Source organism: Octopus bimaculoides, chromosome 6 (assembly GCF_046866305.1).
Source record: "Octopus bimaculoides isolate indiv1 chromosome 6, ASM4686630v1, whole genome shotgun sequence".
NCBI lineage: Eukaryota > Metazoa > Mollusca > Cephalopoda > Octopoda > Octopodidae > Octopus > Octopus bimaculoides.
In genome coordinates, this window is record NC_142933.1 from 97,302,349 (window position 1) to 97,315,236 (window position 12,888).

Consider the following 12,888-nt stretch of genomic DNA (forward strand, 5'->3'; position numbering starts at 1 on the left):
CGATTTTTTAACTTAACAAGAAGAATGTTTAATTGAAACGTTTTAACACAAGTTAAGGTGAGAAAGTTGAAGGAGGAGGGTCGTTGACGTCATTTCCGGTTGGAGCTCTCATCTCTAAACTTTACACGAGATCTCGAAAATGGCGTCTGATCAATTAAATCGAAAGAAAGTCAAGTTTGTTATTGTTGATTCCGGAGCTTTTATCAAGAATGCTCCTATAGACGTAAGTCATTCCTTTTTGAAACGTTATGAAATTACATCGTAAAATGTCTAAAGGTTCTTTTCCACATGTAAAATAACTATTGCTGATTGATTTGCTCCACGTGCCTTTTGCTTGCATGCCACGACTGAAACATGTGCTAAAACTTTTAGAATATACTTGAGAATTTTGTGGCGAAACGTTTGATTAAAACATTACTTTCATTTCGTTATGTAAGAGGTCGAAACGACTTATTCAGAAAACTTAAAAAGATTATTAAACGTATCAGATAATTTACTATATAAATGAAATTGTTAACCAAGAACAGCTGTACGTGGTTATTTGTTAAATCTGTAAAATGCCTTTGACACTAACTCTTATTCAGTCTTGAGCACTGAGAAAATTATGAGTAGGTGAATGGCTCCATAAGAGTGGAGTGAACTACGAATGGGTATCATAAAGCAAAATTGGCATTGCAAGTGAATTTTAAAAAAGAGTTTGTAAAATAGATGGTGTACATCAATGCTCTGCATTCATCATTTTCACTTTCAATCTTTTATGCACTAGCCTTCGTAACTTGTAATAACTCCTCATCTCATTACAAATATGTCTATGGTCCCTTTTTTAAATTGAAAGTTTGGTTTATAACTTAAAGATACCAAAATGGGGTTTTGTAATGTTTGGCCCTTTATTTCTCTGAGTAATAAAATTGACGTTACTCCTTACTACCCAAGTTTTAAAACATGTTTATGAAGCCCCTCGGTAAAACCAGAACTAAATGCAAAATCTTTGTCTTACAAACCATATATACGTTAGTTCTATATAAAACCTATTTACCAGAAAAGATCATTAACGATTTGAAATCGATACACAAGGCCTTCAGATGAGCGTATACACAAATCTAGAGATAAGCACCGATGGAGGCTGTAGTGCTCATCCTTAGAAATAATAAAAATAATGACTATCACAGTACACGAATACATGAACTGCTATTTGAAAGAGAGTAATTATTGACGTCAAAAATGATTCATTTTTAATTCTAGGCCTGTTGGTATGCTATTAAGTATACAATTAAACACTGACTAAAGGCAATTAAACATAACCATTTCCACTGAGTCCTGGCAACTGGGAAGTTAAAACGGTACTACTCAAACCCTAACCCTAACACTAGTTTTGTGAGATTTGGCTGTTATTTCTAGCCTGTAAATAGCCTGCTTGGTGGGGGGGGGGTGAAATTTTTCAAAACAATTTTTTTCAGAATCGGAATCTCCATAGCCTAAAACGTGGGATTCCGTAAAAAAAAATTAATAAATAAGGGGGCGAAAGGTTCAGATTACATATAGTCCGTCTCTACCGGCGTCGGTACCTCTATTTAAGTAGTACCAGTTAAACTAAACAGTGGACAGATGGTGTACACTAAAATATAGTCCAACAGCCACCATATTCCCTAGATCTCGCCCCTTGTGATTTTTTCCTCTTTCCAAAAATCAAAGTGAATGCAATGAGGCAGCTGCTGATTATCCCAGAAAACGAGTTCCAGGAATGATTCCTTCAGTGGAAACAGCTCTGGATTGAGTGTGTAGCTTCCGAAGAGGACTACTTTGAAGGAGATTAAATGCCAAATTGATACATGTTGTAGTTCTGTTTTTATGAAACCTCGTATCTAAACATGTAACCATTCATTTTGTATTGTTTTTGCTCTTTAAACAATTTCATTTCTTTTGCCCTTAAAAGAATTCAGGATTCAAATATTTGTATTCGATTTTAATTATTCAGCGCATTGGAGAAAATATTTACACTATCAAAGAAGTTCTTTCTGAAGTTATCGACAAAAACACCAGAGATAGGCTGCAAGTTTTGCCTTATGAAATATTGTTTCAAGAACCAAACAATGAAGCTATTCATAGAGGTATATTAATTTTCATTTGTGTTTATTTTATTTTTCCCTAACTTAGTCTCACATTTTCTTAAATAAAATTTTAGATGTTTACATTTGAGATTTTAAAATTTTTTCTTGGATAATTTTATTGCAGCCACTAAACTTTATACATTATAAAAAAAAAAACATTTTGAAAACTTAGACTTATGGAGTAACAGATATTTCCACCAGTGGTTTTTGTCATTCTGTTCGTATTCTAGCTTGTGGGGATGAGAGGTTCAAATAGCTGTTGCGTAGTACTTAATTCTGAGCCCCATACAATACTTATTGAAGATTGTAATCCTAAAATTTATGAATCAGCTTCTAGGCTTGTATTCATTAATAAATAATGCATGATACTCTGAAATACTTCATGCAAATATCTACATTTACAAAATTGCCTCCCTCCCTACCTCCCTGTCTCACACACACATGCGTACACTGTTGCATATTATTATCACCAAAGATTTGCAATAGTTTGAACTCATCCTTTGAGCCAATGATCCTATTTTCTTCAAGCATATTGTTTTTTTTTTTTTACTTTTTCCTAACTTCTTCCACAATGTTTATATTTCCAGTCACTGAATTTTCTAAGAAAACTGGTGATTACCGGAGTTTATCTGCTGTAGATCTTCGTCTCATTGCTTTAACCTACCAATTAGAAAAGGAGCAAAATGGTGATGCTCATATAAAAACAGAGCCCACAAGAAAGGTATTTTTTTTTTTTTTATCGAATTTATAAATGCGTGTGGGTGTGTGTGTGCGTTAGTCTAGAGCAGCGCTTCTTAAACTATGGGCCTCAACCCCAAATGGGGTCACAAAAATTGAATTCAAATACTTGAATTTCAGCTGGTATGTTATTTCACAAACACATATTTAATACCTGGGGGGTCACGAAAAATCGCATGATGAAAAATGGGGTCATGAATGAAAAGTTAAAGAAGCACTGGTCTAGAATTATTGGAAATTTAAGTGTTTGCTTGAATATCAACACAGTAAAGTTCAAGCACTACTATATTCATGTTGTAAAAGACTTAGTTGGAACTCACCAATATATACTCTGTACAAACAAAGTGTACACAAGATATACTGTGGTGATTCTAGATGACTGACACAGAGGTTGGCCTCCAGTTGGTTTTGATGGACATGAGTAGTGAGCAGGAAGGGAAGAAATATTAGATAATTCTCATATTTAAGCTGCATAATTGGTGCTAGAGTGGATTAGTGAAACTTTAGTAATAAGAGTAAGAAAGGGAGGAGAAATTCAGGGATTTTCTCAGTTTGTAACAAAAGATTTCTGTCTTCTGGCAAATGGCAAGCTATATGAAACAGTCTTCAAGACACAAACTTATTGTGAACTCTTTAATTCTCCCCACTCCTAAAACATTCCATGAATAGTTCACTGAGGTTCTAGTGGGTTTTGTTTTGCTTCCTAGTGTTCTACCTATTTCTTGCTCCCTTCATCATCATTTAACATCCGTTTTCCATGCTAGCATGGGTTGCCTATATATCATATTTTTCTTTATACAGACTTTCTTTACGAAAAAATTAAATTCCTTTCTATTGCATGCATTCTCGTTAAATACTGGTAACAAATTCCACATATTCTCCTTTGAGCCATTATGTGGAAGACAAATTTCTCGGTGTTATTCCAACAAGCACAACAAATATTGGTTACTGGATATTATACTTGATTTAAGCCCGAAGAACTAAGAAGATTGTATAAAGATGCAGAATGGAATTATTTTAATGAGTTCTAAATCTAATCACTTCGAGGTCAAAGCACCTTTAGAACCAAGATATCATTGTCTTACCACCTCAGAACTTAGTGAGTCTGGATGGTCCTTCATAAAATTACTAAAGTACAATAATAACTTTCGTTTTTCTTTACCTTTTTTTGCTACTAGGCCAGTTTACCTTCTCTCTTTGTCTGTTTCACCCGTAGTAATGCGAGTGAAAGTATATTTCATAAAAAGACTATTAAACACTTCAGACAATACAATAGTTTCGTTTTTCTTTTTTGTTTCAAGACCAACTGGATCAATGCAAGAAACCCACTCGGAAAAGTAACTGATATTGCTGGTTTTTATTTAGATACTAAACAGGTATAGTTGTTGTTTTCCTTTGATAGTTACCTATGAATTGCCTGAACAAGTCATTCTACAATCAAATATTCTCTATTTTAATACTAACCACTGAACTCTAAAGTAAATGTGAGCTTTCTTTCTCAGCTTTGTATTGGATCTGATGTTATGTCTACCTTATAATAGTTTGGTCGGTTAATCTTGCAATCTATATCCAAATCCTGAATTTTGTAACCAGATGCTTATAAAAATTAATGAAATGGAAATTTCTCATTTTCTGGAAACTGTCACTCAAAATCTTAGCCCTTAGGAGCTTGAGAAAATACCCAAGGGTTTCAGCTGATCACTTTCCATGTCAGCTTACCTAGTGGCAAAAGAGAACACAAGGGAACTTCAAGTCCAGTGCAGTTAAAGGTTAAGGATTACTTCTGAAAGAAAAAAAATATTTTTAGCCTTACTCTAAACCAAATTTGGAATTGCAGCCCCGAAAAGGAATGTGGAACTAAGACTTTCAATTTTCAAATAACTGACTTGTGCTAACAAGCTACTGGACATAATCATAATACCATCTGCCTATACACTGCTTATGTGAAGACATGCAAAAATAAACATTCAAGGATGTGCACATATATATAATTGAATATGTTGCTACTGACCGAGACCTTTGGAAATGTGTTGTGTGTAAGAAGACCCGGCAAGTCAAGTGAGATCGTTGCCAGTGCCCCTGGACTGGCTCTTGTGCGGGTGGCACATAAGATGTACCATCCTGAGCGTGACCGTTGCCAGTACCGCCTGACTGGCCTTGTAGGGTTTTCGAGCGAGATCGTTGCCAGTGCCCCTGGACTGGCTCTTGTGCGGGTGGCACATAAAAGACACCATTTCGAGCGTGGCCGTTTTCGTGAGGGTGACACGTAAAAGCACCCACTACACTCTCTGAGTGGTTGGCGTTAGGAAGGGCATCCAGCTGTAGAAACTCTGCCAAATTAGATTGGAGCCTGGTGTTGCTATCCGGTTGCACCAGTCCTCAGTCAAATCGTCCAACCCATGCTAGCATGGAAAGCGGACGTTAAACGATGATGATGTTGGTGTCAGTTATCTAGTTACACACTACAGACGCCCAGATGCAAATCTGGAAGTACATTTAGTACTACTACAAGGTGAAATCTGAAGGTGGACAAGCTTTATACTGTACATGTTAACAGAATATAACATAACTGTCAAATGACTGAAACAAATAAAAGAAAAGATATATATATAATTTTATTTTATTTTTTGTAGAACCATGAAACAGTAGATAAAGATGAAGAGAAAAATTTGGATGCACCTGAAAATGATTCAATACAAAATGAAAGATTAGAACAAGGAGACGTGCTTTCTGAAAAATATATTGAACCAGTTTCCAGTGAAGAAGAGGAATCAGATAATGATGAGAATGGAGAAAACAATAATGAAAATGATAGAGAGGATGGTGACGATGATGATGATGACGAAGGATGGATTACACCAGAGAACATTGGTTCACTAAAACAGAAAATTGAGCCTGAGAAAATAGAACCTGTTAATGTAACAGTCGGTTGTTTAACATCAGATTTTGCAATGCAGGTTTGTCACTGTTTTAATTTATGAATCAATACTTTACCGCTCTTAGATTTCTCACTTTTTTTCTATCTTGATTTGGTTTTCTTTTTCACTATTCCTTCAGAGTGTTTATTTTTGACATACACCACAATGAGAAATACATTTTTAATTGCAGGTACAGTTGACTAAAACTTGTAGCTGTTTGTTTACCCTTGCATAACACTGGTCTGGTCTGTGTGTGGTCAAAACATTCTCGCTGTTACCATTCCATTTGTTTTTTTGGTTAAAATAGGGACAGGCTTTGCTGTGGAGTTAAGAAGTTCACTTCTCAACTACAAGGTTTCAGGTTCAGTCTTTGAGCAAGTATAAACTAAAGCCCCAGGCCAACCAAAGCCTTGTGATTGGATTGGTAGACAGCAACCGAAGAAGCCTGCCATGTGTGTGTGTGTGTATGTGTGATTCTTTGTTTATATATTGTGCAATACACATGAATAAAGTATCACCGCTATTCAAGCTATGTTCTTTGTTTCCGGTCTGCTGTGCAAAAATTTCTGGCCATGGGGAAATATTACCTTATTTGGAAAACAGAGTTGTCAACAGGAATGACACCCAACCATAGAAAATCTGCCTCAATTAATTCTTCCTCATTCATGCAATCATAGAAAAGTGGATGTTGAAATGTTGAGTGGGAGGATGCAGTTAAGGAGCAGAATGGGTCTTCAAAGCCAACTAGTGAATGTAATGAGCATGTTTTGGTGTTATTAGACCCCTTCAGCAAAGCATATTTTACTCATCGAGACTAGGAGTGATCATAATTAGTATTGCCAACTGAGTAGAATGTACTTTGCTAATAAGATCATATAAGACCAAAACATAGCATGTATGGATTCCTATAAATGCATGCTGTGTTGCAAAATAACCAAGTTCATCTGACCACATGAATGATATACACATACCAAAATAACTACTGTATGGCAAGTTTGCTGTAGCGAATAGAACAGTCAATGATCAGAAAAAGTACTGAAGGCTAGCCTGAACATAACTTTAAAAGCCATGGGCATTGACACAGAATTCTGAGAACAGACCCCTATGTTGCACCTTCATCAGGAAAAGTGCAAAATCTTCATGAGGGAATGGGTATTTTCTCTATGACCTGCAACATCTAGGCAGGAGAAACTAAATCTGAGTTCTGCATGGCCCCATCAGTCAGCACATCAAATGTATCCAAAGACCATATGACCATTATTTTCATACCTCGTTAGCCATCTACAGGCACATAAAGCCCAATCATTTGTGTAGACGAAGTAATGGCCAGCCTGCATCACCAGTGGACAAACATGCATTTCTGAATCACTCGGTTTAAATATATGTGTAGGTGGATGCCATAACAAAGCCAAGATGATGGATTTAAATCTTTCTATTTAACAAAATTTTCTTTTGTTGAGGTATTGTTTATTATTAGTTTTGTTAAAACCTGCTCAACAACTTTGGTTTATATATTCATTCAGCAGTGAGATTATTACATTTATTAGTGCTTTATTTAAGCTCTCCTCTTTCTTTTCTCTCTCTCTCTCTCTTTAATCTATTGAATCTTTACACACTGTTGTATCAGGTTCTGTTATCAAAGCCTGCTAACTTTTTATACGTGGTCATCATAAAGTTCTTATGCTGTTTAATCATTTTATAACTTAAGTTTTGTCTATGGTAAAAGCCTGATGCTACACTTATTGTCACTAGTCAAAAAAATATAACTGTTTATCCATTCATCTTCTCCGCCAACTATTCCTGTTGTTAGGATAGATTCCTCAGGCACCTCTTCCATTGGGTCCTGTCTGAAGCAATTTTCATTGCACCTTCTGCTTGGATTCCCGTACTTGACTAACTGAGACGGTGGGTATTATCCAACCATCTCCTTCTTGGCCTACTTCTAGTTCTCCTCCTGTCAATTGGCTTGGCTCAAAGATCCATCTTGTAATTCTTTCCTGTGATATTTTCATTGACAAATGCACTGAGCTTCTCCATGGATTAATTCTACAGTACATAAAACTAAATTATAATTGCAACAAAAGAACTCTCTCTCAGAGTGAAAGCTAGACCTATATGATGCTTGTGTGCAAATAGCTACACTCCATGGTAGTGAGACATGGACTCTGAATGCAGAAGACATGTGTAGGCTGGAGAGAAATGAAGGTAGTATGCTCCGTTGGATGTGCAACATCAGTGCACATGTACAGCAAAGTGCAAATGTATTGAGAGAAAGGTTGGTCATAAGAAGAACCAAATGTAACATGCAAGAGGGAAGCCTACAGATACAAGTGATGTAAACATACACGCACATATATATGATGTTCTTTCAATTTATCATCATCGTCATCGTTTAACGTCCATTTTCCATGCTGGCATGGGTTGAGCAGTTTGACTGAGGTCTGGAGAGCCAGTGGCTGCACCAGGCTCCAATCTTATCTGGCAAAGTTTCTACAGCTGGATGCCCTTCCTAATGCCAACCCCTCCAAGAGTGTAGTGGGTGCTTTTTACTTGCCACCGGCACAGGAGTACCAAATTTACTCAGGGCTGTAGCAGAAGACACTTGCCCAAGAGGCTATGCAGTAGGATTGAATCTGAAACCATATGGTTGGGAAGAGAAGTAGATAGGTTATGTTTTTTTTGTTTTGTCTTTTTTTGTCTTATGTTTTTAATCATCATCATCTAACATCCTTTTTCCATGCTAGCATGGCTGGGGCAGTTTGACATGAAGCTGGCCAGACTCCATTTGTCTACTGTGGTATCGTCTCTATGGCTGAATACCCTTTCAGAGTGTGCTGAGTGTTTTTCACATGCCACCAGCATGGGTGTGTTTACGCAGCACCAGCACGTGCGCATTTATGTGACATTGGCACGTGTAAAGGACAAGCCTGTATGTATGGATGACAGCAATTTTACTTAGCTTGGCACGTCTGGCCCAAAGCTTTATTTTCTTTTTCTTTTAAGTTATTTACAATTCATGTGGTAATATAATTGATAAGAATATGAATATAAAATCTGCCGTTTATGTTGTTTACAAACTATAGACAGTCTTCTTATTTGTTTAAAATCAAGATAATTTTCTTTTTTTATTAAGCCATCCCACTGTTGTTTCCGATTCTTGAAAAACCCTGAACATATAGTGGGTATCTGAAATACTTTACCCGGATTATTGGAATTTTCTAATTACTAATCAGTATCTGAATGGTAACTTTGTCTCTTCTCTTCTGTTTAAAAATGTAATAAATTCACTCACTTAAGTCCACACACATTTATCTTCTAATATCTATCTCAAAGGTGACGAGCTGGCAGAATCATTAACATGCAAGGTAAAATGCTTATTGGCATTTCATCCATCCTTACACTCTGAGTTCAAATTACACCAAGCCTTTCATCCTTTCGGGGGTCAATGAAATAAGTACCAGTTGAGTACTGGGGTAAATGTAATTGATGTATCCCCTACCCTCAAATTGCTGGCCTTGTGCCAAAATTTAGAACCAATATTTATCAATCTCATGTATTTATTTTTTTCTGTTTCCAAAATATTTTATTCTCACCAATAATGCCTATCACCTTTTAATCAGTTTATTTTGTATACTTTTAGTCATTGAATTGTGGCCATGTGTGGTTTTATGGGATTGGTTCTCATTTCTTTCATTCCTGAATATTGTTTGCCATTTTCACTTACCTCCATGAATGCTTCTTTTATTACTGCCCATTAACTGGTTTGACCCAGTTATAACTATTTCAATATCCTGTTTCAGAATTTTCTTTGTATATAAACCAGTTATAGTGTCTCATTTGTTCAAAAAAAAAAATTGTTTCCAAGTATGGCTGTTGTTGTTAAGAAGCTCACTTTGCAACCAAATAGTTTCAGGTTCAGTCCCACTGCACAACACCTTGGGCAAGTGTCTTCTACTATAGCCCAGGGCTGACCAAGACCTTTGAGTAGATTTGGTAGTCAGAAACTGAAAGAACCTTGTCATTGTGTGTGTGTCTTGTTCTGACATGGCACAATAGTTGTAAACAAGCATCATCATCATCATGCAAGTGATTTCATTCATTTCCAATCTTCCATGGAAGTATGCCCGGCCATTGGTACCTGTTTCCAGCCTTGCTTTGAAACAGATAAGGGTTGTCGATAGGAAGAGCATCTGACTCATACTATCATGAAAAAGTGGATGTTAAAACGGTGATGGTAATGATGCTTAACAGACTCTGCTGGGAAAAAGCTACCAATTATTATGTAATTAAGTCGATTGATATATCCTGGTTAAGTAATGTAAATTATTTTTACTCTAGGCACAAGGCCTTGGAAATTTGGGGAGAAGGTGGCTAGTTGATTGCATCAACCTCTGCATAACTGGTACTTATTTTATCGACCCCAAAAGGGATGAAAGGCCAAGTTGAACTCAGAACATAACAGCAGATTTTACCTGGCATGCTAACAATTCTGCCAGCTTTAAGTAATATTAATAACATATAGTTGAAATCCTTTCTTGTGTACCTTTAAGATTTTATTTTATTTTAATTTTCAGAATGTCCTTATTCAAATGGGTTTGAATGTTCTGTCAGTCGATGGTCTTCTCATCAAACAAGCAAAGAGTTATGTACTCAGGTGTTCAGCTTGTATGAAGTAAGTTTTTTCAGTTAAATAAATGATGAAAGAAAGCATTTATAAAACATGCTTGTATTGCCTTTATTATTTTGAGTATCATAGAAGTGGGTTCTTACTAAATGTTGTCTGATTTTATTTCTTAGTTCAAGATAAATCACTTTATTTATGTCCTTGAGAAGGCAGGCATGTGAAATGGTCTTACTTCCTCACATAACTCCAGATTGACCCTGATAGATTAAGCCTACGATTAAATTTGCCCCACCTGTAACAATTTCATCTTTTATTCAGATGTATTGTGTGTAGGAATACATTATCCAGTGTGTCAGCCGGATGTGATTTGAAGTTGGTTTGGCTGCTATTTATTGTAAGTCAAACAACAACATAGAGGGCTCTCTTGTTGGCTTTTAAAATAGGAAGAAGTTTAATTACACAAGAACTATTTCTTCCTATGCATAAACTTACTTCTAATCACTATCTTCTTTTCTTCTTGCAGAATCTGTACAGTTCTTACAAAGATGTTTTGTCCATCATGTGGAAATAAAACATTAAAGAGAATTTCTATGACTGTCAAAGATGATGGAAGTATTCAATATCATTTCAGTTCCAGGCGTCTTCTGAACTGCCGTGGACTTAAAGTAAGTTGGGCTCTTCACATACTTTTGCATCTGACTGCAAAATGAGATAAAGAAAACCACTTCTTGTCTCTGAAATTTTTTATGAAATACAGATAATAAAAGTGTTGTTTCATTTATGATCTGTGCCATCTTAAACTATGGTCTTTTTCTCTTTTATTTTCTACAACCAAGAATACTTTTTTTATTTATTGTGTTAATATAGTGCATTTTTGTTTCTTTTTCCTTTGTTATTCTTTATTCCATTTAATTTATAAATTTGTATCATATCTTTTTCATTATTTTCTACATAAAATTTATTTTTTTTTGGTAGTTTTCAAACCTTTTTCCATTCTAGAATGTTGTGAAAGATTTCTTTTGGGAGTAATTTGTCTTTACAATTAAATATCCTCTTGTTAATTCTGAAGTAAAAGCAGGACCTTTTGCATTATTCTGTCAAAATAAGCAGCAGAGTTCTGTCTTGTTCAGAGACACAAAAAATATCACCACAAACGTAAATATTTCTAACAGTCTTACATTTGCTAAAAGCTTTTTTAACTTGATTTCTTGCAGTATTCCCTTCCACTGCCCCAAGGTGGCAAACATTCTAACAATCCTATCTTGTTTGAAGACCAGAGACTCCCACAACAGCGGGCATCTAAGAAAGCTTTGCAGAGATTAAATGTCTTTGATGAAAATTATGTTGCTGGACAATCTCCATTTAGAATCCACGACTTGACCAGCAGAGCTGCACAGCTTGGAATTATAGGACAGGAGGTTAAACCATGGAACAGAAAAAACCCCAATGAAGGGGTCAGAAGATTTTCCAAAAAGAAAAGATAATAAATTAAATCTTGTTAAAATTTTTCTCCTGTTTCGTTTTTTTTTTTTTTTTTTTTTTATCGTTTGCCTAAATAAAATAATGATTAGATAACTATTTTTCCAGGTTTACCTTCCCTCTATCATACTTTAGCCTTGATTTTTGAAATGCACTCTCACTCAATCAAGTAGGGTTTTTTTTTCCTTTCCTTTTCTTTACTTTGGTTTGCAAATTACTTGGTGACCTCACTAGTTCCTGTGTGACAAATAAAGCACCCAATACATGTTGTAAAGGGGTTGGCATAGGAAATGCACCCAGTTATAGAAACCATTCCAAAGCTAGCACTGGAGCCTGGCATGGAACATTGAACCCTGTCAAACCATCCAGTGCATGCCAGTATTGTAAATGAACATTAAGTAACAATGATGAAATATATATATACACATGTGAAGACTCGTGGCTCGGTGGTTAGAGCGTCAGGCTCACAATCATGATGTAGTGAGTTTGATTCCCAGACTGGGCTATGCATTGTGTTCTTGAGAAAGACATTTTATTTCACATTGCTCCAGTTCACTCAGCTGTAGAAATGAGTTGTGATGTTTCACTCATAAATACACACATCACCCAGTCTGAGATTTGAACCTGCAATCCCTCAACCACTGCTCTAACCACTAGGCCATGTGCCTCCACAATCAACAATATACCTACCTCAAATGTCTTTGGCTTTGTGCCCATGCAAGAAAACAGTGCTAATACAACAACAGCAGATCAGTAGATTACCACCAATGGCAGAATCGTTAACGCAGCAATTCATCTGTCTTTACAGAGTTCAAATTCACCTTTCATCCTTTCAGGGTTGATAAAATAAATACCAGCAGAGGATTGGTGTCAATACAATCAACAAACCATCCTTCCATCCAAATTTCAGGCCTTACGCTTAGAGTAGAGAGTATTACTAGAGCAGTGAGTGAATATGTAGAAGCAGTTCAAGAAATCATCATCGGTTTGATGTCCATTTTGCCATGCTTCGATGGGTCAG

At 36.0% G+C, this 12,888-nt stretch overlaps 1 protein-coding gene across 1 annotated transcript; it reads left to right on the top strand.

Moving 5' to 3' along the window:
- The first annotated feature begins 62 nt into the window (after positions 1-62).
- Positions 63-11,896, top strand: LOC106878027 (RNA-binding protein NOB1). Its single transcript, XM_014927108.3, has 8 exons — positions 63-223; positions 1,976-2,108; positions 2,696-2,829; positions 4,148-4,222; positions 5,480-5,803; positions 10,339-10,436; positions 10,912-11,053; positions 11,603-11,896. The coding sequence occupies exons 1-8, from the start codon at positions 140-142 to the stop codon at positions 11,870-11,872; spliced, it is 1,260 nt and encodes a 419-aa protein (XP_014782594.1). The 5' UTR covers positions 63-139; the 3' UTR covers positions 11,873-11,896.
- Positions 11,897-12,888: the final 992 nt, after the last annotated feature.

Bases quoted from the DNA above. Each gene is read 5' to 3' on its own strand.
- LOC106878027 (XM_014927108.3), top strand. From the start codon at position 140: ATGGCGTCTGATCAATTAAATCGAAAGAAAGTCAAGTTTGTTATTGTT. The intron at 224-1,975 runs GTAAGTCATTCC...TTAATTATTCAG, and splicing joins TCAAGAATGCTCCTATAGAC to CGCATTGGAGAAAATATTTA. The intron at 11,054-11,602 runs GTAAGTTGGGCT...GATTTCTTGCAG, and splicing joins TGAACTGCCGTGGACTTAAA to TATTCCCTTCCACTGCCCCA.